This window comes from Buteo buteo, chromosome 1 (genome assembly GCF_964188355.1).
Source record: "Buteo buteo chromosome 1, bButBut1.hap1.1, whole genome shotgun sequence".
Classification (NCBI taxonomy): Eukaryota; Metazoa; Chordata; class Aves; order Accipitriformes; family Accipitridae; genus Buteo; species Buteo buteo.
Window position 1 is genome coordinate 83,314,260 of NC_134171.1, and position 27,954 is coordinate 83,342,213.

At 42.6% G+C, this 27,954-nt stretch overlaps 1 protein-coding gene across 1 annotated transcript in view; it reads right to left on the reverse strand.

Moving 5' to 3' along the window:
* The window catches only part of FRAS1 (Fraser extracellular matrix complex subunit 1), a 151,997-nt gene extending 124,291 nt beyond the window's left edge, over positions 1-27,706 (reverse strand). The window contains exons 1-2 of the mRNA XM_075038663.1: positions 27,659-27,706; positions 27,251-27,377 (exon numbers count right to left, since the gene is read on the reverse strand). Coding sequence (XP_074894764.1) covers positions 27,251-27,253 — 3 coding nt within the window. The 5' untranslated portion in view covers positions 27,254-27,377; positions 27,659-27,706. The remainder of the gene's footprint in view (positions 1-27,250; positions 27,378-27,658) is intronic.
* Between the last annotated feature and the right edge of the window lie 248 nt (positions 27,707-27,954).

The window sequence follows — 27,954 nt, forward strand, 5'->3', positions numbered from 1 at the left end:
ACAAAGACTTCATTATTGAACAAAAATGATTAGGAAAGGCCTGTAGAAAAAGGGATTTCGCAAGCTGTCTTCATGTCCTCTTGTTCTGTTTCAAGCGCCTCTAGTTCACCGGTAGCTGTCAAGATTTAACAAGGTGGTAATTTTATGACCAAACAAATTGAAATTAATGGCAGCAAAAGGTATGTAACAGGTTAGCATTTTACTCAAATACACAGGCTCCGTGCTGCCTTCTGTTACAAATGACTAAATTAATTGACTTTGGCACATAGAAACTACAGGCTCATAAACAAAATTAGGCTTAAAATATTCTGAAAAGGGCAAAGATGATCTATGTATTTGTGTGCTGCTTTTAAGGCAAGAGGTCTCTGACGTTTTTTGATAGACAGGATGTAATAAAAGACACTGGTTTTTAAATGCTTCATAGCATCATCTTTTGCCTTATTTCCTCTCTTTTTTACAACAAACTTTCTGGAGATCAATGTTTAGCACTCCTCCTCCCCATGTGTTAATCAGGTAACACAAAGAGGCTTTTCTTCCTGTCTGCCCCACAGAGGGAGGGACTATCTTGAGGAACTCACCTTTGTTGAACCAAAATACATAACTGGATTCACAACAGCAACAGACAGTGTGTCTAAAGAACACACACGTCAATCTATTAAATATGACCGCCCAGCTCCTAAAGGACGGGCGGAAAGGGTTCCTTTGCAAAAGTGATTGGCACAGATGCTTGAACACAATCAGCATGACTGGCGAGAAAAGTGGGAATTTCAATCAAACAGCCAGTTCAACAATATTTGCATTGAAGGGTAGTATCAGTAGAAGGCTGCAGACATTTGACTGCCTGGACAGTGTGCGGAAAAACATTACATGCCACCATTTCACCTTGAAATGTGCCAGAACTGGCTTGCTTTCCTGGCTGACTTAAAAAAAACCACCACCAACAAAAAACAACCACCATCACCACCCAGGTAGTGATAAATATTTAAAAAAACCCCACCCTTCCACTTTAATTTCAGATTGTAAGTCCCAGCAAGATTACTGCTGGACAAGAAGGGAAGACATGAAGAAAGACTTTTCTGTCCTCATCCCTCCACCTCTGTACACCACAGTGAAAGCAATGGCACACTCGCTACTGAAAGAAAAAATTACATGTGCCTATAATTGTAGTTCAAAGTGTTTCCAAGTCATGCGCTGGGACAGCAATTGATTATCAGGACAGATCAAGAGTGACGGCATCGGAGGAAGGAGAGAAGCAGTTGAGTTAAGCAACGTGGTCTTTACTATTCCCTGGGTCGCACATGCCCTAAAAAATACTATATTTTTTACAGTGACAACAAAGTGTACCCCACACAAAACAAGCTGAGGAGAATTACAGCCAATTACCTCTTGCTCTGTGAAAGAAGGAATTCCATAGGTATAAGATTAGCCTGTCTGTTTTGTTGTCTTCATTGCCTCCACACGCATCTCCGTTAACAGGAGTTTTTGCTACCGAACTGTAATGAGATGAGACCAGGCCCTGTTTAATGCATTTTTTTATTCTCTCAAGAGTCTTTCCCTCCTCTTCATCGATTATTCAGTTTTTATGAACTTTTCTTTCTTTATTGCACTACTAAATAACAAGAGCACAGCCTTGCACACACGGCTAGCTGGAGCTAGAGAGAACGGTGAACACCACCTGGTACACTGCCTTGCTCGGTGACAACCCGACTAATGAGCAAGATGTCACTTGCCCTGAGAAAAGCCACTGCCAAGCATGCACAATGAAATCTTTCATTCAAGCTAATACCAACCAAAAGCAAAATACCTCATTTTGATGGAGGGCACATTCAGCAGCAGAGGGCACAACCAGCAGCAGGGTGCACAACAGCATCGCCACAACAGTACATGACAGGCTCAGAAGTCAGCGAGAAATAGAGCTGAATATGGGAGATGGTAAAGGCAAAAAAAGGGGGTGGGGAATGACAAAAATATCCTTGAAGAACCAAGAAACAGAACTAATACTATTGGTCATTTGTACTTGGCTTTAAGTCTACTGAGAGAACAAGATTAGGCCTAATTATCCTTATGGTCTCCGAGTTGTGAGAGCTGGCCAAAAAGTCTGGCCGAACCCAAGCATTAACGCTACCATTTTCAACTGCCTACCCCCATGGGCAATTGTTCCTGTGAGCAACCAGTCACCGATAGTGACAGGGATTCTTAGAAAGAAAATGCAAACTTTGCTGCGATGCAGGGAAATATGTCCACTTTGTTGCAGTTTCACCCTGAAACGATGATTTCTCAACAGGACAAGAACCACCTTTCCATACCTCAGCTGGGCACTCGGCACTGCTGTACTCCAGTCCCACAGGCTACTGACAGCAAGCCCAGTATTGTTCTTTATTAAGGTTATGAAGCCACCCACATCCAATACCAAGCATCCTTTTTTTTTATTTTACAACAAACCTGTAAGTTATGCAATGTCAAAACTGCCATCCACCAGGATTTTCCCTAAAATAAATCAAGGGAGACTGACTCATGATACTGAAAACACTGACGAGATCGGTCAGATCTGGTCTACACGCTCAACTGCAGGTTGGCACCAGCTAGTTAGCATCAGAAATCGCAACAGAGGTTCAAGAGGAGTGAGCAGGTTGAGGGAGCAAGGGCAAAACCGGCTGAAGAACACCTACAGAGGAGCAGCGTTTGACAGTGGGTCCAGCAGAGGCAAAAATAACTACAGAGCTGGAAAGGGTGGTCAGATGAATCATGAACCGTTGCTTTTCAGGAAGACAGGGATAAGAAATAGTTGCGTAAGGCATTTAAACTCCCTCTCATGAGACAGATAAGAGAAAAACAAAAAAACAGGGCACGGTCAGTCTCAGCAGGAGAAGTACTGTTGTGTTAATTAGCATGACTGGCCATCAGTCAGAAATAAATCATATTATCCATTGATAAGTGGCAGCATTTGATAGGAAATAAATTGCAGAGGTCTTTGGGCTCATGCTGGAACAGTTCATTTTGCTTTCATTATTCAGAAGCACTGCATAAAAGGTCATGGCAAAAAAAATATTTATTTAAAATTAAAGCCCTATAATCCTATCTAAAGTATATTTATTTTTTTCGATGCATAGGAATGTGTAATGCCATAGTTCTATGAACCGCTCTTCCAATATAATGCCAGTGAGATGTCAGGAGTTGCTCTGAAAATAAATACAATCCCTACTTTGCATATCTCTCCAATTTGCTCCCTTTACTACATTTTTTCTTCTATAGAAAAACCAATTTTACAAAATTTGACTGTCCAGAATAGAAGCAAGCTAAGGGACAAGAATTACCATAACCTCTACAGCTCATGCACATGAGTTTTCCTCTCTCATGCCCTTCTCAGTACTTAACACCTTGCTCAGAATAAATCTGTGGCAAAAGCTTGAGAACAATTTATATGGCAAGACCGTAATGGTGACTGGAGCAGTAAGGGTAAGAAAGAGCACAGACATAAGCACTTTATTTAGACTCTTGAAAACAGACTGGGTGGTCCTTAAATCTCTCCAACGCTCATCGTTTAAAAAAGGGACAGTTTTATATCAAAGCACTTTATTCCTTCACTGTAGTGCTGTCTTAATCTACAGAAGTTGTTCTATGAAATATTTAGCAGAGGCAAAACATATGCATCCCTTAAATTCAGGATGAAGAAGAAAATGCATCTTCCCTCCATCCTCAGGCATGAAAGAACAGGCTGAATATCATTGAAAATAACACCTGAGAATTTGATTTTATTAACCATTTTAATTCTGTTTCCTTAATAAGCTTAAATGAATGCTTGCTAATGTGTTTTTCAAAGCACATCTCTTGGGTATATAAAGCCTCAGGCATCAATGTCCACACGCATTCAGAGACAAGAGCCTAACAGAGAGCTTTCATCACATCACTCTCAGTGCTGCCGTGGGTATTTGCCAGTCTGAAGATTGCTCACTGACATGGTGTGAGCTAATTCTTGTCATGCTACTTCACGCTTGGCTAGAAATAATTGCTGCCTCATTACAAATTTAATAATGACACTGTGATATGGTATAAGTCTTCTTTGCAATTTTCATCTCTTCCATTTTTTTTTTTTTTTTTTTCTTCTTCTTAAAATAGATATGAAACAGATTAAATGTTACAGACCCCAGGGATTTTTAATTAATTTTTTCCCTTGAAGAAGGAAATCCCATTTTTCAAGATTTTGCTCAGATAGTTTTTACAGCCCTTAAGAAACACCTCCACAACACTTACAACTCCAGGTTCCTGCAGGATCCTGATAAGGTTTTTAGTTTTCCTTCATCTGCATCTACTTTGAGAAAGTCTGGGAAGAATCCCATGCTTGACGGCTGCCTATACCCCTATATCCACAGCTTCCCTGAAGGATGAAGAGATTTAGGAAAAGTGGCACAAGAACTGTCCTCTCCACCGAATGGGTTAGGAAACGAAAAGCCCAGCATGGAGAGTGCATTTCCGATTCCTCTCTCACCTATCCACCTGCTCTCACAGGGAGAAGTACAGTTTGGAGTCACAGCGAAGACAGCTGTAGGGAGACCAGGGCATTAAACCTACCTTGCACCTCTACGACAGCCAACCGTAGGCTGTGAGAGGGTCACAAAGGAGAACAGCTACCACACTCATCCTCTTCTTGGCGTGGTGAAAGATAAGATCCTGCAGGTAAAGGCACACGTTGCCGAAGACAACACTCTGCTGAGAAAAGGTTATGGTGGGTGGATGCTTCATGGCCGGCTTTTCCAAGCGCACAAATGGGTAACACCATTTCAAGAGTCACGACAAAACTGGGCTTATCCGCTTGCTGCACAGATGACTGCCCCAGCATTTTGTTCACCTTGCCATTACTCAGATACTCTAAGAAATCTGGAAGCATCACCCCAATACACATTCAAAAAATCTATTTGCATTTTTTTGTCTCTTTCAAGTTTAGCCTAGTTTCTGCCTGATCCAAGTTCCTGCTAACTCTGATGAGCCCAGAGCAGCCAAGCAGTAACACTGTTACAGGGCATGCATCATCTATTCCTAGGCATGCTGTCAAGCAACTGTCAGGACGCAAAACCTACTCTCCTCACCAAACAGATGAAATGGCTTGGCTGGCTGATGGGTGCAATGCCATCTGGAAAACGGTACATTTTTTAAGAAGGCTTAGTCGTCCAACATCAGCAGCTGCAAATGAAATACAGAGAACCGAACCAAACCAAACCAAAGGTCAGCCCAATTCAGAGACAGTGAGCAGGACCAGAAGGTCCAAAGGTAAGTACAAGCAACCCTGCAGCAAGTAGATGTCTGCCTCTCACAAAGGCCCACTTGGGCGTCTAGTAGCCCTAGATGGCATAGGTATGAGGTTTCATAGCCCCCAATAAGTCTGATCAGCACTAGCTGCAGTACCTCATGAGCCACATAAAATATCTGACCCCTTTCTGGAATCCCAGCACGTGGTCAGCTTCAAAGACTTCTACGGCAATGACTTCCATCCAGCGGTGAGCGATACATGCGGGGTGAATGCGGCACTATTCCTTTATCATCTGAGTACACAGTTTTCTGGAGGCTCTTCAGTACTCTCTGAATAAAGTGTACCTTGAAAAACACTCTGGGTTTAATTGTTGTCCTGGCCAGTCTGAGCTACACTGGGAGGGAGGAGACATTCCCCAGTCATACAGCTCTAAGTCTTCAGGGATTATTTCACACTGTCATTTTCCCACCTTCATCTTGCCCGATTCACGCTGTGCCATAAATGCAGCTGATGTAGTCGGCAGCCTGGAGACTTCCTAGACCTATGGGAATCCCAGAAAAGGTATGAATGTGACCTGTCTGATTGCATGGATGAACTCAGTTATAAGGAAGACGACCTCCAAAGGAAAAGTAGGTTAATCTTTTGCTGCACAAGACCTATTTCTCAGAAAACTGCAGCAAAGCACAAAGGAACATTCCCAGAACTACAAGACCTGACAAGTACTTTCAGCAACTTGAATCACAAGCCTCGTTTCAGTGCAACCATCTCTCCCAAAGACCTGGGTGATGAGAGTTCCCACTGCTGAGGCCTCAGTGCTTCTAATACTTTCACGTGTCTGTCCACATGTTATTTCCCATGCTTTTCAAATCAGCAGCATGTAAATAAAGCACAGCCTGATAATAAAAAAGGGTAGAGGATTTAGAAATATATTCTATTATACTTTTCCTTCCTCTTCTTCCCCTTTTTTTCCCCAAGCAAAGAAATAAAACTGAACTGGGAGATGTAAGACTAATGAATTTATTTTCTTTTCTGTAGGCTATTTACCTGTGGCCACCTGATAATCTGGAAGAGGAGAAATAAAACCTCAACACACAAATAAGCGTTGATTGAAATCAAGGACACTGCAGATTCACAAGCCTGTTAGACTGAATGATGTTAAGACATAGTCCCAGTTTCACTATGGTACACTGTAAAGACAGCATAACAAATTACAGTTCAGAATGCAAGGAATTTGAGAAGGAAAGAAACTTATCATCAACCACCTCCACTATCATGAGACACCTGGAAACATCTGCCATGGACTGTAATTAAGACAGGTGAAACACTGCAGAGACGATGCAGGGCGTGTGCAAATGCAACGCTGTTCAAGTATGCAGTACTGTGAAAGCAATAGATGATACAACTCCAGGGAGGAATCCACACTATATTAACGACGATAGGGTTAGCTCAAAAGAAATAATTCTGGTTTACTGCCAACACCAGAGACAAGCAAGAAGGCAAAATACCCTCTCCAGCACTGCTCCTTCACTCCTCTGCACTGCAATACTTTAAAGAGGCCTACGCACAACAGCGTGATGGATTTTCCAAACACCTGCATTCGCCATTTGATATGACCTCCACAGGCCACATTCTTCCCTGCAACCTTAGTTAGTTTTATCTTAAAAATAAAAAAGGGAAGTAATGTGGGCCACCGGAGTGAAGCTCGCAGCCAGGCTTACTCCTTTGCTGCCTGCAGGGAAACAGCCATGACTCCCCAGTTCAGTACTGCCTGGATGCAGCACAGATCTTGGACTGCACCAATACAAATCAGATGCTTCCCATCTCACCTCAGCACCAGAGCCAGTCCACCCCACCATCCAGTTGGAGAAGGAGACAGCTATGGTGGTATTAGCTGTCCTCATAAACAGTGGACCGTTCTCATCTCCAGGTCGCATTCTCCAGATGCCCGTTTTTCATCCGAACCCAAGAAACTTTGCTTCTCGTGAGATGCCCAGAGTAAAGGAAGTAACAGTGGAAAGCACGTCCCAAATTACAGCCTTGAACTCGTGCCTAATGCTTCCTACTCGGCGCCATGAGAAACGTTGTTTAAAGCTCTGGAAAGAAACTGCTATAATGTACAGTCACGGTGAGACAGCCTGTTTTTCAGTGGCTTGGGAACATTAAGTATTTCAGTGCTCTCTTCTATACTGCAGTAAATACTGCACTTTAAATCCACCCGATAGGTGTTTAAGTCCTGCTATTAATCTTACTTTCAAGTTCTGGGACTTGAAGTACAGGTTTATGGGTTTATTCTGCAAGCTGAGAAAGCCTGAAAGAAGCTATCGTAAACATAGCCCTCACCAATTACCGGGCAACAGCCTAAACAAGAACATTTTTGCGCAGGGCAGCTTCCCTGCCATCACTCCTTTACCAAAGAGTTCAAGCAATCTCCTCTGTCTAGCCAAAAAACCTAAAGATCACCATGTAATATCCTGGAGTTGGATTTATATTAAGTTTCTGTGCCTCCATACAATACGAGTTTGGAATTGGCTGTGATGACACAGCACAGTTTGGCATTAGTGGTACAAAAGGCTACAACATACACATCTGGCAGTGCTGAATCACCAGTTTAATTTTATGATTGTCTCATATCTGTAGGAATATATGACCATTCTCGCACAAGCACCGAAATGTTAAGCAGAGGTAGTGCAGTGACAGACGAGTGGGAAGCGATTGCATTATCACCTTCCAGGACAAACGTGTTAAAATAGCAGCTAGACCAAGTGGGAATTGCACCTGTGAAGCCTGAACGCAGCCATCTAGCATCCTCCCCTTGAAAACACGGACCAGGAAGCTTCAGATTGAGAAGAGACTCCTAAAAACACGGAGGGTTACTGAAAGCAAACCTGCAACTCTTCTCAACACAGCATGCTAAAAATTCTTCAGCTTCCCTACCACCTTCAAAGGGGCGTCATTCTTTCTGAAGCCTACAAAGCATGGTGTGTAGCTGAGGGAGGGTGCCTGCCTGCAACACAACTTCTTTTGGACGATGAAAGATGCCTGATGAAAGCCTCAAGAAAGCCAGGGCTCTCCCTGCAAAAGCAGATTGCTCAAGGAAAATCCCAAATTCCCCATCCCATCCCAACTGCCACAGGGCTGAGACATTAAGACAGCCAAGACACACTGTGCTTGGAAACGGGGATCTACTGAGGGATAAAAAAATGCCTCTTATCCCATGATTAATCTGCAGAGCTTTCCTATCCGCCGAAGAGGAACAGAGAGATCCAGAATTTTGGAGCCTAGCTCAGAGCATACTTGGCTTGAAAGCAAGCCAACACACAGATATTTTTACTACTCTTACCTGTATGATTAATCTGGGTACCACTCCCATGTCTGCAGACACAGTATACCAAGATTAAAGTGCCCATGAGCTACGTGCACAAGTCTTATCGCGTCCACCGCACCCCTCCCCACCCCACAATTTGCACTGTGAAAATAGAGTTTTATAAAATAAGAGAGTCTCCTCTCTAAGAAGAGGATTAGCTACCCCAATATAACATTTTGCAGCAGTCATCCATACATTATTACAGCTGCATTTACACATTGGGTCTGCAAGCAAAATGAAAATATATCATCCAGGATGCCAGGAAAGGATGGGGTTTTACTCATGTTGCCATGCTAAAGTAAACATATCTGGCTCCAAGAGCAAAAAGAAAGAAAACCTGGGGCAGAAGGACAGCAGACAGGCCCGCAGGCTCCCTGCTGGCCCTCCAAGCCATGGCCAGGTTAAAGAAAAAGGAATGGCACTTCTAATAATCTCCTCCAGTTACATCACCTGCTAGGAATCATCAGCACATGGTTCCCACCACACGGTAGGGGATAAGGAAAGATCACACAGACTATCCAAAAATGAGAGCCTGTTAAGAATGTTAATCCAGCCTTACACTGTGACCCCAATAAGCCCTGCTACATGCACTCAAGAAACCGAACTTAAATGCAGACGCCTGGCAAGGTGCTGGTTTGCAAAAAGGCAAAGTATCTTCAGAAAATTGATAATGTCAGAAGTTATTTCAAATGCTTTGAATATGGGGGAGGGAAGCATTTTCCACATCTTCCTATAATGTCCTTCTTTCCTGTCATTTCTCCTTTCTTCTCCCTGCTATTTTTCCATTTCTTATTGCCATCATGCATTAAATTCCTAATATTCAGGCCATTTTACTTCATCTACCCTTTCCCACTTGCCCCTGCACTCATTTTGTTTTGTTGGTTGGCTCTGCTACTTTCTGTAACTTTTCAAAACTTTACCAGCTGAGGACAGTCATATTGTGACAAAAGGAAAATCCAAATTATGCCATGTTGGTGCCATCTCATTGTTCAAATGTCTTCAAAATTTTCAGATTACAAAGTCTCCGAATCTTTTAATATGTGAGTTTTTTAACCTTCCCAGAATGTAAAAACGCTCCAAACGGAGATGACATTTTAGCACTGATTTGAAACACCTCTGAGGGAAAACATAGTGAAGTATTCCAGCAAACCATCTTGTCTCATGAAAACATTTTTTTCCAAAAACCTAACTGTTCAAAGGAAAATAATTTTGGACAGCGTTGTATGCAACTTCATTAACACCTAACAATAACACAGTGGTAAAATCCTCAGTTGCTAGATTGAAATCAGTCCACAGTTTTGGTGCAGCAAATTATTCCTTCGAATAGCACAAGAAACACAAGCAGTCTGAAGGTAACCACTACTGCCACGCTATCTGTCAAAGCTGGCAGCCAGGGACTCTTTTTTAATGAACCAGAATGCCTGCCAGTTTCGGCGACCCAAACCCCAAGGACTGCAAGTAGTCTTTGCTCTCAATGAAGAGTCACAGCAGCCAATGTTAACACTAGAAGAAAATCTAAAGCTCAGACATGCTTAGGGTAAGAAATAATATTACCTTTTCTCTCCAAAATGTCTCCAGTGGATGCTGTGCCCTAATTTTAGGTGGTCACACATCCCATCCCAAGAGCTGAGATTTGGATTTGAGCACTGCCAATGTAATGTAAAACAACTTTAATATTTCAGATGGATGGGTCTGGCAAGTCCCTTCCTTGCAGTTGTCATTTAAATTTTATAGAGAGGCATAAGAAAAGTGATTTATGCAAGACGGAAGTCCTAGGAGGAGCAGCCTGTCACACACAATACTCTTACTTCGTCCATTGCTCCAACGTAACGGCAAATTGCACAAATTCAAAGGAAGGAGACAGCAAGGAACGATACCTCTTAAGAAACTGGCAGAAAAACAGAGCTTTCCGCTTTTGTTTCAGTAAGCTGGTAATGAACGATGGTCATTCCTGTTTGGTGGACTTCATAAAATGAGCTCGCAGTGTCAGCTTTACTCCTACACGGTCACATGTCTAAATCACATCTGGAAATAAGTGTACCCTTAAATGACAAATTCAGCAAAATAGACAGAACCAAATGAAATGTTCAGAGGATGAACTGATCTTTGATCCTCACAAAGCACTTCTATCAGAACAGTCAGGAGCAGCCAAAATTAAGCTATCTACGGGAGCTTTGGCTGCTATGTGCCCCTTGTTAGCGTTTTTTTCTAAACAAAAGTATTAGGCATTGATGATTTCCTAGTGTACTGTTACACAGCTTGCTTGATCTCTCCAAACTCTGTCTCTAGGAGCCAGGTATAGTTGCTGACAACTCGAGAAGAACACTGGCTGTTCAGTAGACCTAAGCACAAACAGGGTGCCACACTGAAACACATGGAAGTGCTAATAGATGGGAGGTAATTTATAATAGTGAGCAAACCCGCTTCCTTATGAGAAGAACTCCATTATGCCAGTTCAGAAAAAAACTTTGAGCAAGACTGTAAAGACAAACAAGAGAAGGTGCTCCACAATAAATTCTTTAAAAGGGATGTGATAATGGCACACAGCTGCCCTTCTGAAGGCCATTTTAGCATCTGTCAATGAGCAATCCAGAAATAAAGCCAACATTCCTCACTTCTTAAATACTGGAGTCCAACAAAGTCAGCAGAAATGCACCCTTTACTCCACTGTCAGGTTTTCTTCTTTTCCCAGCAAAACAATTATTCCTGCTGGTGTTCATCCAGTCAAGCTCTCCTCCCTCTACTTCCAGCTAGTGAATCAAAAACAAAGCTGCACTTAACAAAACTCACGTTTGACCCTGCATCAAAGCTGTACTTTACCCTGCTTTGATTCTCCCGCAGATAAACAAAGTAAGACTCTGGTCTACAATCATCTCATTTCATCCTAACCTCCAGGCAAACTGAACTTCAGTCCTGCTAAGGATGGGGGCACTAGAAATGCCCTTATATAAACATTTGGCTTGTCTTAATTACTTGATCTTTGTGTGTTCAGCATTTTACAGACACATGAGCAACTACAGGCTTCCTCTCTTCTTTTTCTCTCATTCCCTCTTCATATCTGGTTAAATTCAGGATAACTAATCCTTCAATTACAAGCAGAGTTAAAGCACGGTTGCTGGGAAAATGGTGTGCGAAGTGTCTGTTTACATCTCCAGCAACTGAGGGAACTGTTATCATCCATCCCATTGTCACAGGGCTTTGTATCATATAGTCAGGCCACTAGGATTTAATTCCTTTACATGATATCTAAAAGTCATTTACTTGCAGGAACTTGCAATTAAATGCATCACATCAACCACAGTTGTACAAGTTGTAACATTCATTATCATACTTGTTTGTCAGTGCTGAAACAGGCACTCATAATTTCATTTGAGTAAGTGCTTAGCAATTTATGCTGAAGAAAGGCACGGGTCAATTTGATTCGAGGCTGGTCAAAGAGTGCAGATGTTATCACTAAGACTCTTTGCAACACCATCTCCTACTGACTGAAGACTACTGAGCACTTATAGCCAACCTCTCCCCAAAATAGCTTTCTATGCTGCCTGCAAAGTCCCCAAAATAATCCAGCTCCCCTTCTCCCGACAAATCCCACGGTTATGGGTGAGGAATTATCTAAAGCAGGCCTCCAGTGAAGTGGCTTGATCTGCAGCCAGTGCTTTATTCTAAGTCAAGTGGCAGTTCCTGGGACGCCGAGGCTGCTTTCGTCTCCGTTCGTGTGTAGCAGATATGGCTTGTTACCTCCCACCGTGCAGAGCTGTGAAAAAATAAGACAGAGCCAACAGTAATTTCACTGTTGCCCAAAGCCACAAAATGTGTTCCAGTAGCTAACCAGATCCATCAAACCCTTCCAGTTATTCAGCCCTGTAGAGCACACATACAGCATCCTCCTCCTTCATGTTTGCGCTCCCAGCACATGTACTACTGTCAAAACCTCATCAGACACAACCCTTTTTTATAATTGCTTCTCGTTTAAGTGTTTCCCCTAATCAGAGACATTTTGAAGCTTCCCATAGTCAAAGGCAGGTAAGTGGGATGCAAATTAAGGCAAAGTTTGCCCAGAAGGCCAGAAAACCTAGTTTAGTCTTCTTAAACCAAGAAAAAAAGAACTGACTCCAAAGTACCAACCTGACAAGAGGCTTTTTGGAAACCCTCCCAAAGAATCCACGTTTTACACTTTTCCAGGGGCAGTGAGGTGGGGAGCATTTTGTCCTGGCTGGGATCTCAATTTCAGGTGGGAGTTTTCCCAGCACCTGCCTCCCTACCAATATATAAAAATCTGACCGGTTGCACTCTACCCTTCTCTGTGTCTATGAAGCGATGATCTACATACACAGCCGTCCTCTCACCTTTCAAACTTCAGCAGAATTTTTTAGACAGGAAAACAAAGACTGGTGCTCACAAGTAACACATGCAACACCATGTTGCATTCCATGTGTATTCTCTGTGATCAAAATATGAGGCAAGACCTTAAGTCGGACAGCAGGCTTTCCTCTGGCAAGGACTCACAGGATGTTTTTAACAGACAGAACCACTGAACATTGCTGAAGTCAGAGGTATGTTCTTTACAGACGCGTTTCTGGTAGGATTATAGATTTGAAGGTTCATTGGCACTCGTCCATTTGAAAAGCATCATGCAAGAATATGACGCTTTTACATCTGGGAGATTTCCGTACTATGCAGTATCTGCCTGCGCATGGTACCAACAGCTATTCTGTGGAAGAAACTGTCCCAAAAGAAGAGTATCTGCAGGAAAATATGAGGTGGAAACACCAGACATAGATGCAGAGACATCCACATCAGAGCTGGTTGTCAAGCATAACCTCTGCTAACACCTATCTCTTGCTACAGAACCCTCTCCTCTCACACAAATTCCTTTTCCAGACAAAGCGGAGCCAAAAATAAGAAAGGGGGGGAAGCTCTTCTCCTGTTGAAATCTAACCCTGCACATTCCAGCCTCCATCAGCTCCCGTCCCACTCCTAACAGCCTATTCTCATCTTGTACTGCCACTTCAGCAGCACGGCTTCTAAAATGGAAGCTGAATTGGACGTTTGGGTTCAGAGCCTGCATGCGCACAGAGTCTCACTTCTCCACTGAGAATCCAAAGGGACTCCGGGGAGAAATACAGTTCCCAGCAGTGCACCACAACAGGACCGTCTGCTCTAAAAAGGCTTGGAAAATAAATAAATAAATAAACCGAATAAGACATTTAACAGACACCTCAAAAAGAAACAAATGTAAAATATATTTTAAAATTCCAATGTAAAACCTCACAAGAAGCACATGTAGGGTCTGCTAACAAAACAACAAGCTGGGAAACAAAGATGAATGACAACAAAGGTAGAGTTTATTATTACCAGCTGCTAATGCCTAGATAATCTTTCAGCGAGAGCTTTGCCAAAGAAAAAGGTCTACAGCAGGACCCAAATAAACAAAAAGGATGTCCAATGGGCAGAATGAATCGGTGTCTCCTAGAGTTCACGCAGCTTATCCCTAGATTAGTCTGTTGTGAAATACAGCAGCTCTCTCAGATGCTTTCTTGCTTTATGCTCAGTAATAGCTACAAAGGAGGCAAAGGTTCCTGAATCTTACCCACACCCAGGAGTAGTCTCAAAATGCAAGGCAGCACAATTTGACTCAATGCAAAAGGATTATCCCAATCTCAGTAAGTCTGACCTATTCTTCAGTCACCTAAAATAAATGTTTCCTTTATGACAAAAAAGAACAACATTAGATTTTGCACTTCACAATCAGGAAAATCCATGCTTTTAGCTAGGTTTTCTTTTAATGCTAACAGGGTTATCTTTTACAGGGAAATGCGCTAAGTCACGATTGAAAAACATAAGGCAAGCTATCCTTAGATGCCTCACTGAAATCAGCTATGCATGGCAGACTGCCCTTTTTGGTACATTTGCCTGGATGGGAGAGCTTTACCTCATTCCCATTCATGGCTCTTAATAAGAGCAGGCTGCAGTCCGACCCAGGTGGTGATTTATGTCTCAGCTTTCCACTGAAGAGATGCCAATATTTGTAAGCTGACCCTACACCCTTCATTTTATTCTGTCATCTGTTAATTGCGCTAGACATTTTACGCACAAAGTACCTTCACAAAGCGCAAGCAACAAGCAGAATTTATTAGACATGATGGCTCTGCACAAAGAGGAGTCTCCAAAAATAACTTAGTGCTGTACCTGTTTCCCACTCGGAGAATCAGTTGTCAACATACAACAAATGGTCCGCTTGTCTTTCACAAGACACAGCTATTTCCCACTTCAAGGAAAAAGACCATATTTAGCAACTGGCAAAAAACTAAGTGAGGTTTTCTATTACCATGAATACCCCTGAGACGAGACAGTTGATATGAGAACAAAAAGACAGAATAAGCTCTGCAATTCTTGTGAATAATTAACTTTGGTACAAGAAAATGCTCTTCTTGGAAAACACCTTTCCTAAGCAAGAACAATTCACTATGATACAGATAACTCCAAGTAAGAGGAAGGAAAAAGTGTCAAAGAGATGATCATAAACCTAAGATTTCTCAAGGATTGTTCCTTTCCAGGGCATCTGCAGAAAAGCATTTACTGGGCTTGACACAGACCTTACACGCAAAATAAATACTTTGGCAAGTGGGAATGCACCAGTGTTATGACATGATGCACTTAGTCCGAGATGGCTGGCCCTAAGCAAGATCAGCTCTGCTCAGAACAAGTCCTTGATGTCACAGACTTACACTTTCCTTACCTTAATGAATGAAGTGACATAAGATGAATAGGAATAATGATAGAAGTTAGATCTTTGCAGCATTTAGCACAAGCTAATGTAATTCTACACAATAATGCTGTAGGTACAATTATACCTTTGGATATCATTAAAAAGTCTGCACTATGCCCATTTATGCAAGTATAGTTACTGTAAAAATCTCCTCTTGGCCTATGTTCACAATTCCTAACAACGGGAAGTCTACAGACAGAAAAAAAGGCCAAATGCACAGCTAGTTGCTGGATCAGGTAGGAGACAAGGTGCTATGAAGTCCAGAATACCAAATAAGCCTGTTCCAGTTCATGCCTTTTGATTTCAGTTTGACAGATGTGAAACACTGTACTTTCTTTTGCCAATTGTTACAGCTACTAAATGCTCAAATGCTTTCAGCCACCAAGGTGAACGGTCTTTTTCTCCAGCAGCCACAGATAGAGAGAGAAATATCGCCAAGTCACAAAATAAATTATGTAACAGGGCTGAGATGCAAGCACGGTTTCAGAAAATGCATGCGGGATGCAAAATTCACTGAGCTGACACCAGACGGGAGGCAAACTGAACATTTCCAGGCTTGCTGAACATCATTTATCAGCTATACAACAATTATGAATAGGGCTAGTACTTTTAGTGATGGCGTTTAGCAAGCACGTCAGTCACAAAGCCTCACGAACCATGCATCAACACTTCCTGCAATCAAACAACTTCATCCACCTAGGGTTATCCAGCCATGCAACAGACCGAGTAAGAAGCAGGTTTTCAGTCCAGGTCCCCTGTGGCCTGGTCACTAACATTTGCCAAAAACATTCTGGTATTCGCCATCCACTCCCACCAGACTTCCTACCAGTGTCTAAAGTAGCTTTTAATTCCTATTTCCCCCTAATACTTACAGTCTTTTTCTTACTTTAGGTACAAAGCACACAAAAATGAAATGCAGGAGACTAAATATTTGTACATACTGATCTATCAGTCTTCCGTCTCTGTCCTTGTGGACTTCTGAACTGTCAGAACTGGATCCTTCCTTGCTGTTGTTTTATCCCTCCACCTTTCATCAGCTCAGTTTTTTACATCTCCATTTCCTAAAACTCCTAAAACAAAACTTAAAGCTACACATAATTCCATCAAGTCTGGACAGCAATTCCGTTGCCTGCATACATTAAAATGCTATAGTTTCTCCTCACAATGGCCTTAAATACGTTTTAATAGACTTCAGCTTTGCAATTACATCTCTGGTATCTGCCAGTATGCTCAAGGAAAAAGCAGCCAAGAACAGGGGCATTTTATAATCCCCAAATTTGTAAATAACATGTGGAAAGTCAGATTTCTTGTCTTTTTCCTATTGATTCACGTCCATAGTTTGTACAAGTAATTCTCCCTGTTTAAGAACCATTCTGAGTTTTACAGACCTACAGAGAGCGCCCACGTAGCACTTGTCCATCCCCTTGCACACTTCAGGTCAATGCAGACCTCACTCCAACAGTTTAGCTACACGTTGGACCCAGAGCAGAAGGCAGCAGCAACAACATGCAACGTGAACTGCAGACTGTAACAGAAAAGAATTAGCAAAGCCATTTTTAACATCCCCTGTGCTAACAGAGCCCTGCTTAGGGACCCATCTTTCTTGGGCAATCATGTTTCATGCTACTCCAATACAAAGGGTGATTTCTTTGCTGGAACTTCATCAAACAGTATACCGTCCCTGTAGTGAACAGAAAGCCGTATTTCTTTAAAAAAGAGATGGAATAAGGACCTTTCTATCATTATAGCCTCTGCAGAAACAGCTTAGAATTTGAAAGCACTGCTGTTGGTTAAACCACCCAACACTCAGACCATGCAGAAACGATAGCCACGGTTTAAAAAGTATTTACTGCAGCAGGAGTCTTGCTCTGAAAACTTGCAGTCTCCTGTAATTTGTGACTTTAGGACCATTTGAAATTAATTTTCTCACATAAAACAGCATCTGCCCTTGATGCTTATTGAAGTCAAGTACTAGCTAGTGGTTATAGGGAAGAGACAATAGTTCAAACCATTATTATCTCCTGCAATTGCAAACAAGGATTTTATTGTTTGTTAACCTCAGAAATGTATCATTTGATGTCAGCTTTAGAAGAAGTAATGATTATGAAGGGACAATCTCCATCACCCAAGAGCCTTGTTTAAGAGCAATCTGTCCTACAGTTGCACCTAGAGAGCACATGCTAATACTGCAGAACACCACAGTGCCATGCTCTATAAAAACAAATAGAAGGCTTTGTAAACCTACGAAATGGCAAGAGACCCAGGAGAAAGGTAAAATCCCCCATGTCTTTGGGAAAAGAACCACAAAACAGGTTATCATTTCATGCACGCATGCACAGAACTGACACAGCCATAAAAAGTCCGAGTGGAAAAGTTCAAGGAAACAGGCGTGAAGGCTGCAGAACAGACCAGCACTTAGAAGAGACAGGTTTTCAGCTCCGTCACAGACTGCAGACTGGCTTTGGGCAAATGGTTTAGCATCTCAGCACATCATCTGTAAAACGGGGTGAATGCCACCTTTCTACCATGATGGCAAACCGAATACAGACCACAGGGGTACGGGATTTTATAGGTAGGACAAACGTGCACTACCTTCCAATCTGCAAAAATGCATTACATGTCTGCCTGTCTAATTCGACAGAAAATTCTTCCTGTAAAGTTTGAATACACAAAACCTGTCTCAAAACAGGGCCTGCATACAATAATATGTGTCACAACAGCAGGCTATAGGGAAAAAAGTGATAAAAACCTGAAAAAAAAAAATTAAAAAATCCATCTTCACTTTGACTAAATCTCAGGACTATTCAAAGTAGTTTGCAATTTGGCTGGGTTTGGGATTGCATAATTTTATTATTTTTGGTACTCGAGTTGATTGGCTGCTTGCCTAACTCATGGTCTTAGGAAAGCCATGTCCCTCCCTGCTGAAAAACGAGCTAACAGAGATCCCATTGATACTTCACTCATCAGCTTTGTAAAACTACTCAAGTTTAATCATACACACAGGGCACAAAACACACACGGACTTCCTGGGCAGTACCCAAGGAGAAGAGAGCAAGGGAGGGAAGGGACAGGCAGTGTTTGGTTCTTGTGTTGTATTTCCTACTGAAAGAAGCAAGCATAACCAGCTACAAAGCATTTTTAGAGCAAGATTGAGGATCCCCTTTAGTGCAATAGCTTTGAGAGGAAAAGAAGGAATTTTGCAGCGTTTTATGACAAAATATAAAAATTCCAACACTACCCCTAAAAACATGTGTTTGACCCTCCAAACACAGCGACTGTGTCATGTTATCTAATGAGGCCCAAAGGCCAAAATATTGCTTCAGCTGCATCTCAACCATGGGGAACCAGAAGCAATTCCTACAAGCACTTACCTACAGGCTAGTGCAGGGTCAGCCTTCTAGTCCTGGGCTCTTTAAAGAGGACTTTAAAGACAAAAATGCATTTAAAAAGAAAAAACTGACTTAATGCCAATATGAAAGCTGAAATAATTCTGTTGCCCAAAATTTCCCTTTATTTAAATGGTACAACTTTTTTACTTGCTTCCTACATCAAAAAGAAGCACTAGGCAAGACTGGTTTCTCTTTCAAGCCCTCCCAAATTACAAGAGAAAGATTACATTTTTAAAAGTCAACATTTTCCAAAACAAGTGAGTAAAGTCGAGCTCCCAAGCCAAAATTTATACATCAAGATGTTCAGTGTTATTCTCAAAAAATACTGTATTCAGCTGACCCTTCACAAGTCAAGGGGAGCCACCATACAGCTAAAATATCAGAGAAAAGAAAACACGGTCGGAATCCTTAAATCCTGAGCCTAGCTTTAGCCTCCTGATCTTGAAAGAGCTACACAAGTCACCATTAAAGCAACTGTCCATAGACAAGGATTTGGGAGAGGATGGAGAGACGGTAGGGTTATTTTGAGGGAAAATAAAATACTCCCTTGGGTATTAGAGATACTATAGTTTCTTTAAGGACAAGCTAGTATCCGCTTTATTCTTCAACCAGGCAAAGTGACACAGCTGTGAGTGTATATAGTCAGAAATGTCTAATACAATGTCAACTTTTCAATTCCAAACAAACAACTGAATTAAACAAGCACACAGTCTTTTTGCACTGGACACCAAGACATGGCATATTAAAAGCAGATATGCTTCAGTGTAGAAGCTTGGCTTTTCCTCCTCGGTTACTTCTGTCTGGTAAGTAAAAGCTCAGTTAATTTAATTGGCCTTTCAGTTCGTCACTACTGCAATAACTGAGTTGCTAAGGGTGAAATTACGAGTTACAGATGAACTAATCCCACTGTGGCCTCTATCGTGAACTCTCTCCCCTGACCCGTCCTTCGTGCCCTGCTTCCCAGCACCAGCGCTGCCATTCATGGAACCCTCCACTGAGCAGATTCAACTTGCTAAATCAGCAGAGATTTACTTACTTTTCCCTGATTCGAGCTTCTGCCTCTGAGGGAGGCAGGGAAAAATGTGACCACCCCTTTCTGCAGGAGCACACGGTTACGTATGATTCAGTGCAATATTAAATGGCACCCTCACACCACCGGTGACAGCAGGCACGTGGCGAACTTGCATTTGTTGGACTTTTCTTTAAATTAGAAAATATCGCTTATGATATCAATATACAGAAATGCTTAAATTTTAGATTAAAACATGAACTTGCAGCCAAAGTTAGAATCAAAGCCTCCTATCAACCCTGTACCATAATCAACCATAGCAGCAACAATGAAGTTGGTCTTCTGTGCTTCTTCCTCTCACATTTCCCCAAGCAAGAAAGAATTGATCAAACACATGTGGTTGCAGAATATCAGGACAGATTTAGCATATCAGATAAAACAGGACTTGCTGACTAAGAGGAACTCAGCAGACATTAACAGAAAGTTGTTATTAATTCAGGCTACCAAGGCTTTACCAGATAAGAAGTTTAAAAGCTTGTGGTTTAAAATTCTACCGTTAAAGCACAAGAGGTAGAAGAAATTGCTTCTGCGGATTTAGACACTGAAGATTTTTTTAAACTTCCTACAGAGTATTTTCCTTTTCTACTCTCGTCATCCTACCCCATTTCTCATAGATTACAGCACTGCTACTGAGTTGGTTTAATGAAGTTTACATAACATTATAGGTACTTGATTTAACTGTCACAGCTACCATCTGTAATTAATCCTCCCAGGAGCTAGAATGCTGCACAGCTTGTTACTGCAAGCTGTGTTTCTAATGTGGTAGAAGCTTATAACCTCCATAATTCTGATCTTGCATCAGTTTTATGCCATCATAATTTCTCTGCATTCATTTGGCCAGTCACACCAGCCAGTGGAGAACATGACCCACAGGAGAAGGTTGTAAACGAGCTGGATGTTATCAGTAACGGCAGGCGGGAAGGAGTCCTTTTCCCTCTTTCCTTTCCTTTTTCTTTTCCTTTCCCCAGAGCAAAAAATAAAGCAGCACACAAATGACCATCCGTGTTTGCAGACCATTTCTGTGTATTTTGCACACAGCTTCTTCAGCAAGAGTTATGTGCAATTAAGACACAGCCGTTAATGCTGGAACAGGTGTGGTTTTTACCTTCTACTAACTTACGCACAGGAGTATTAGTGAACAGACAAAACTATGGCACTTCAGCCTCCCCTTCAGTGTGACATTAAAGAGGAGGTGAGATGAATACTACACCTTCATGACACTGTCTGTGTGCTACTGTACTTTCACAGATTTCATACCAAAATGGACCTTGCCTGTTTTTTAATGCAAGGAGGTCTGTGCTAGTTGAATAAATTAACTCCTGATTCTGGTCCAAAAGCTGCAATTTAAGCATAGCATAACTTTAAGGGAAAAAAGCCAACCATGATTTAAAGAATTCTAGTGATACAGAGTAATTCATAGGACACCTCAGGAAACTGTTTCAATGATTCCCTATCTTCACAGTAAAACCCCACCTAATTCCTAAGCTGAATTTATCTAGCTTTCATTTTCTGGCTACTCCATTTTCTTACGGGCAGAGGAGTTTTATTTACAAGAATTTCTGTTCCCTCTGTAGCCTTCTACAAATTACCCCTCAACCTGCCCTTTGAGAAATGATTCAGACTGAGCTCAAGCCTTTTGTTATGAGGAATCATGCCTCTCCTCCGGATCCCCTCCATCCTTGTGCATTCCCACCCCCCACCCTCAACCCAGTGTCATCAAACAGTGAAAAATCAGACTAGTATTCCTACAGCTGGCACAGCAATGCCAAATACCCTCTTAATATAACACCATTCCTCCTGAACTGTAAGCCCCTAATATTCACAGAGGAATTATATCACCCCTTACCACTCTGGTGTTAATGCATCAGGAGCGCTTGAACGTTTTTCAGAGGCATCAGCAGGGTCCCCGCTGGCTGTTCCCAAATCCATTACCTTGTCTGCGGCCATGCTGAAAGCGCACCTTTCCACCCAAGTGTAGCCATCCTGCTGTGCCTCCTAAAATACCTATCAGGCTGGCCTCTTCCAAGTTACCAACAAAGTGTTCGAAGCTCACGAGTTAAACCACTAAGTTCTGTGGGGCTTGCTAGGCAGATGAACTGAATGCTTCAGTCAAGGGAACAGTTCTTTTAGACCACCGCACAAGATTTTAATCCATCCATCAGACACCATGCTAATTTTATGTCAGCCTGGTTTCTTAAACAGGTCATCCAAAGACACCTTAAACAAGAAAGCACAAAAAAACTGGATTTCTCAAATCTGCCCTCTCCTATATCTTACAGCCAAATTTATCAAGGCCATGTTCATAGACACTTTTCTTTAGCAGCACACTTGAACTCCTTAAACAACAGAAGAAATGAAAATGAAAGTGTCCCTGAAGTGTGGTACCTTCTTTCACTGGGGAACAAATAAAGAAAAAAAGCTGGAGGGGTTTGTTCTTTGAGAGAAGGGAAGCGTGACCAGGTAGGAAACAAGTCAAATGCTGAATGCCTGAAGACCCTGAACATCTCTCTTCTAATTCAGCTCTGCCTGCAGCCAGTTCTTTGGCAACAGAAACAAAAATGTGCAACTGGCCCTGGCCTCTGGTGCAAGATAAGAAGAAATGAATGCTTTTGTGGTAGGTTCCCAAGATAAACTATTATGCATGCCCAAAGGAGTCATGTGCAAACGTGTTTATTGACTCCACACAATAAATCACTGCTTTCCAAAGCAAATCCAGCTTTGCATTTCTAGTTCACAAATTTGGTTGAGACAAACAATGAGGAGCAACCCCTAAGCTTTTGAACCTCTCCATAGTTTGTTCGCTTGAACAAATTAGATTTCCTCTCCTTGGGGCTGGCAAATGATCCCACGCTGGATAAATGCTTAATGCGAATGACACGTGAAGGCTGAGACAAGCTGCTTTCATTTACACAGTCATTTCTAAACAGAGGAGCAGGCCTCCCTCTACACCCCTTTGAAAGGGACAATTACTGCACTCTGAAACCACTGCAAGATGCTGAAACACTGACAAACGTCTGAGTAAGGGGCTTTGCCAGATCAGTACCTTGGTCTTTCCTGTCACAGAGGGACAGGAGCAAAAAAAAGACTGAAAGGGGGAAAAAAAACATGTTTTCCAGTCTAAAGAAACTAAGACAGAGGTAAAAAGAAATGTGCGAGAAGACCTCAGCTCTGATAAAACTTTCAAAGGGAGAATAACAAAATTAAGTATATCTGCTCACAACAATGCCCTCAGCAACTTTTTCTAGTAACTCTTATGTGTGTTACAGAGTTTGGGAGACCCAAACAGGCTCAGGGTCCCCTCAACCTAAGTGCTCTGCACAAATGGCAAGTGCCAGTTCACGTGATCGCCACAGAGATAACCTAAAGCTCAGAGAAGAAGGCCAGTTCAGCTGGGAGAGGAGCAGGGACTTTGCTCAACTACTGGCAGGGGGGCCGGTCAGTGACAGAGCCAAGGCGGCTGCAGAAGTGCTTGCTTCTCTCTGGAGTACCTTCATCTACAGCCCCAGCAAAGGTGACGTTTACCAGAGCTGGTCTAAATACTGAACCAAAAGCTTTCAAATAAAAAATATTTTGAAAACAAAACAAAAACCTCTATGCACAACCTCTTTTATTTGGACTGATAAATTCTGTAGGGTTTGCTTTGGGGTTTTTTTAATGTTATTCCCAGGAACTACCCAAAATACGGTGTTTACCAACAATCCCATTTGAGATTTTGTGCACACAAAATAAGCTCAGCAAAACATCTGGCAGAAAACAAATCTCCAGTAAACCTAAGGGCACAAAAATATAATCAACCACCTTTTTCATCAGCTTCCAAGTTGTTTTTTTAAAGGGTAGACGCACCTTTCTCAAAAACCTGGCATGTGATCCACATACCTGCTTTTAACTCTCCAAAGGTTCAGGGTATGTGCTTACTCCTATGCAAGTCAGCTATTGTGGATTTCCCTGAGCCCTGGCTTTTGCTCACAGCAGACCCACCCAGTTGGGAGCCACACCGGGAACCTGGAGGATGAGAAACCTTTCAGTCCCCTTCACATCTGCAGAATAGGGTTCAAGACCTAAGTGACACACAGGCCTCAGGTTCACCTTCTGCACAGAGGACAATTTCATCAATGAGGTGCTGCAGCACAGCTTTATGCAGTCAAAATACTCCCCAGGACCACCAAATAAAAGCTGGCTTAGATACAGCACCTACACATTTGGTCTTCAGGATGTGCGGGGTTCCCTGCTAACTGTTTGATGGATTCTGGACACGGCAGTAGTTTTTGCAAAGACATCCTGTCAAAAAGCTTACCTGAAGGGGAGTATCGTGTCTCCTTCCCTCTGACAGGGCTTATCTCAGAATTAATTCTGCACTCCAACGAAGGGCTCTGGGAATAAAAATCAGCTTTGGTGCTTTTGAATTCGTAGGTGCGCTAGCACCTTCCGACAACCACATTGCACAGTTTTGGTTGGCGGGCAATTCAGCTTAATGGTGGTTTTTTCAATCATGTAATGGATGTTTGAAAGACAACTGCAAATCAGCTCACTGAGCTGGCGTTGCAGCATCAATGCACAGAAAATACCTGTGACTCTGCAAATGAACTCATCCTAATACAGGTACCCTTCTTAGAGGAATTCAGAACAAGTACTACTACAATGCCCTTCTATAGGAGAAACTCTGGACTCCACTGAGCATGTAGAGTCCACAGGTAACAGTGGAGAGGCTCTTTGCTTCCCTAAGTCTATAACAAAACCTGATAAAATTGCAAACAGGCTCCCATAAGTGTAGCTCTTGAAAAGTACTGTGCAAAAGAAGTATGATGCCTGCAGGAACTTTTATTTATTCATATACATGCTCATATTAAAATGCCAGGGAAAACACTAGGAGAAAGAGAATGGGAAAGGGGAAAGACCCCAGGAACTTCCCCATAAAAAAAACCTTGTCACTGATAAATTTTTACTTTCTCTTCTGTGTTAACAATAGCAAAAGACTCCAGTACACCAGTTACACTGCACCGCTTTCATTTTAAGGTCACCGTATGGACACCGTAGCAATTGGAACACAAGGAGGCCAAAAGCCCATCCGAAAATCCTCTGGAAGTCTATATAAAATGATGATTAAGAGAAAGGGGAAATGAAGGAGAGGGGAGACAGAAATGCAGTTTTCTTTGGATTCCGGAAACACTGTCTTCCAATTCCTTCAGACACACGGGGATCATCACCTTCCTAGTGACCAAACTGGCTGTGCCAAGAAAAAAATAAATCACAGTAGAAGACCTCATTGACTTGCCAGCAGTCCCAGCAACTGCCTTGCCAGGAAACAGAGACACGAACACAAAGCAGAGCCAGGAGCTGTTCCCAGTGAATCCAGAGGCAAAGCACGGATGGATTTCCAACACTCGAAGTGCCTGGGAAGGCAAGGATAATCATGTTTGATTAGAGTAAGGATAACTCACTGAAACTACTGCAGAAACATGTGCAGAGCATAAAATACAGCCCATTCTGTCAAATTCAGACAGTCATAAGAACTCCAGCAGGACACAGACTGTACCTATGCTGAGGACACCAGAGTGGGTGAAGGGGGGGGCCTATCAAACCACCCAACACCTTTGCTTCAAGGGCTCCCCTACTCCAGCCTGGACTACAGCCTCTGGATGCCAGAGCACGCTGCCCAGCACACACCATCAGCTCCAGCGTTAATGCAGAATCTGGAGTAACTCAGATCTCAACACGCACCAGCAGCTCACAGATGATACTAAAAAAAGCAGAGGGGTAACACCAAAAGCATCTCTCGAGGGAGTCCAGCCCACAACTCTCCATCTACACGCTATCCCCAACACCCATAATCTAACACAAGTATTGATGTTGCTGCATCTGGCTTAACCTCAAGCTTTCAGACACCCTGAATACTGCGCAATGCCTACAAAAGCCCAGAGGATGTGAGCTTTATGCTTTGCTTATTAGTCTATTAAAACCCACATAACAATCGTTTTGTATTTGGAAGCTGGCACAACGAAACATTACCCCAACAGGACTTCTTCATGACACACAGAAGAAACACAGCACTGACTGGTTTAAGAAAACAACAAGTTGGTCCAAACCTACCAGTCAAGCTTTAGAGCTGGTACCTTCATATGCACAGGGACAGCAAACAGCACAGAGAGAGAAGGGACAAATTAATGAATAACTAACTTCTCTCATCCCTCCCACCAGCTACACACTGGGGCAGATCTCTGGACTGGTCAGTCTGGTAGCCTTCAGGTAAGATTTTATCCTTGCAAGCATACTTGTAATTGATTTGGGGAAAAACCCCATACAAAAACCCCAAGTATCCTAAACAATTATCACCATCCCTCACTTCAAACTGGCCCACAAAAATGGTTAATAAGCACGAGAGTAACACAGGGAACTGCCATTCCCAGCAGGGGTAGCAGAGGGTTAGGGTGTCTGAAGATGGACTAATGAAGGATATCTCAATTCCACCATCAGCACATCTGCTTTAACACATTCCCCAAAGCCAGCTTCCTCTACAACCATGTACTCATATCCAATGCTAAATCATTTCTTCATATGTGTACGTGTGAGTTTGACTCAAAGGACCCTAAACTTCACGTGTAGGGCCAAGATGAGGTAAGAACAAAAGACAGAGTAGCGGTTGGGCTTACTGTAAATCTCTTGCAAGTAAAGTTAAAAGGTAAACCCATGGTCTCTTTGGAAAACAGCAACTGGTAAACCAGTTGCCATTTTGCAGCCTTGCTTCATGTATTAAATAAGCTCAGTGACTTGAAGGCTGACTGCCAGTGTCAGGGTCAAATGCTCAGCTGGTAAAATGCCCAGCTCCACTGACATCAAAGCAGCTAAAGCCATTTACAGTAGCTGAGGACCCAGCCCTCTAAAGCTGAAGAGTAGGGGAATGTGGGCTCCCCAAATAGAAATATGCTGATCACATTTCCATAAGGGATTCTGGCCTCACCTACAGTTTCTCTGTAACACTGCAAACTGGCAAGTCTACAATCACCATCTAGATCACTCCGGCATCACTTTACAGAGACTGAAAGATTAAGAAACAGATCAACTCTCCATGCCAGCACAGGGCGGGTATTTGTCGTTTTTCTGACCTCCTCAACAGTCCTCACACAACCCCGCTCTGTCACTCCAGACAGATGCCACTGTCAACACTGTCTCAGGGTGGTTTCCAAATACAAATGTCAACAAATCATAGCTTTCTCGTTTCCACATCATCTTGCAGTCAAGGGTCAGGGCAAGCCTGTAACAAAAATAGTCCACTTCCATATGGCTGGGAGAGTGAATACCAGAAAGCATCCCCTGTACTCAACACTACAAAGTTGTTTGGCACACAAACCTGCACCAGGTGAGTTACATCCTTACAGGGATTACACAAATTACACCCTTACAAGGTAGCATTACTCACCATAGGCTTCTTGATGCAGGTGTAGCAACATTAGGAAAGGACTGTTCTCCCTCTGATGTCCTCCTGTCTCCGGTCCGTGATGCAGTCCCAGCATCGGTCACTCCAACGGCCATAAAAAACAGCTGACCTACAACATGAGTACTTCGGAATTCCTGATCAGGGATAACGGGAAAGGCCACATTCCTGATGAACCAGCCACCACTTAACTTGGGGATTTCCCTGGGAGGAAGCAAGTTCTGCAACGTGAAGCCAGCATCTGCATCAACCCGTTCTCAGCTGCAGCAGGAGAGGGAGGGGACATAACGTAGCCAGGAGGGAAGGAAATCCCTACCCAACTCTCAGCTTAGTACAGGGCCCTTAGATGACTTTAACCTAAACCCACCTAAGTGCCTGTCTTCCTATACAAACCTGGTATCCTTTCCTATAATCCTGTCACACGTTTGGACTGAGTCGCTGAATTCAGTCCACTTGTGGATTTGCTTGCACAGACTGGTTTGGAACGCCACAGAAACTAGACAACTCCAGAACAGAAAGAAAATTTTCTTTAGAAAAATTAAAGTTCCCAGATGCATTCTTTATTATGTTACAGTAAAGCAAGAGGTTATAAGCAGAGCTCCCTCGGACTAAGTGTAAGCTGAAACGTGTCTCTGTTTTTGCAGCTCTTGTGGCTAACTTATGCGGTTTCCATTGCAGAAAAGCACAGC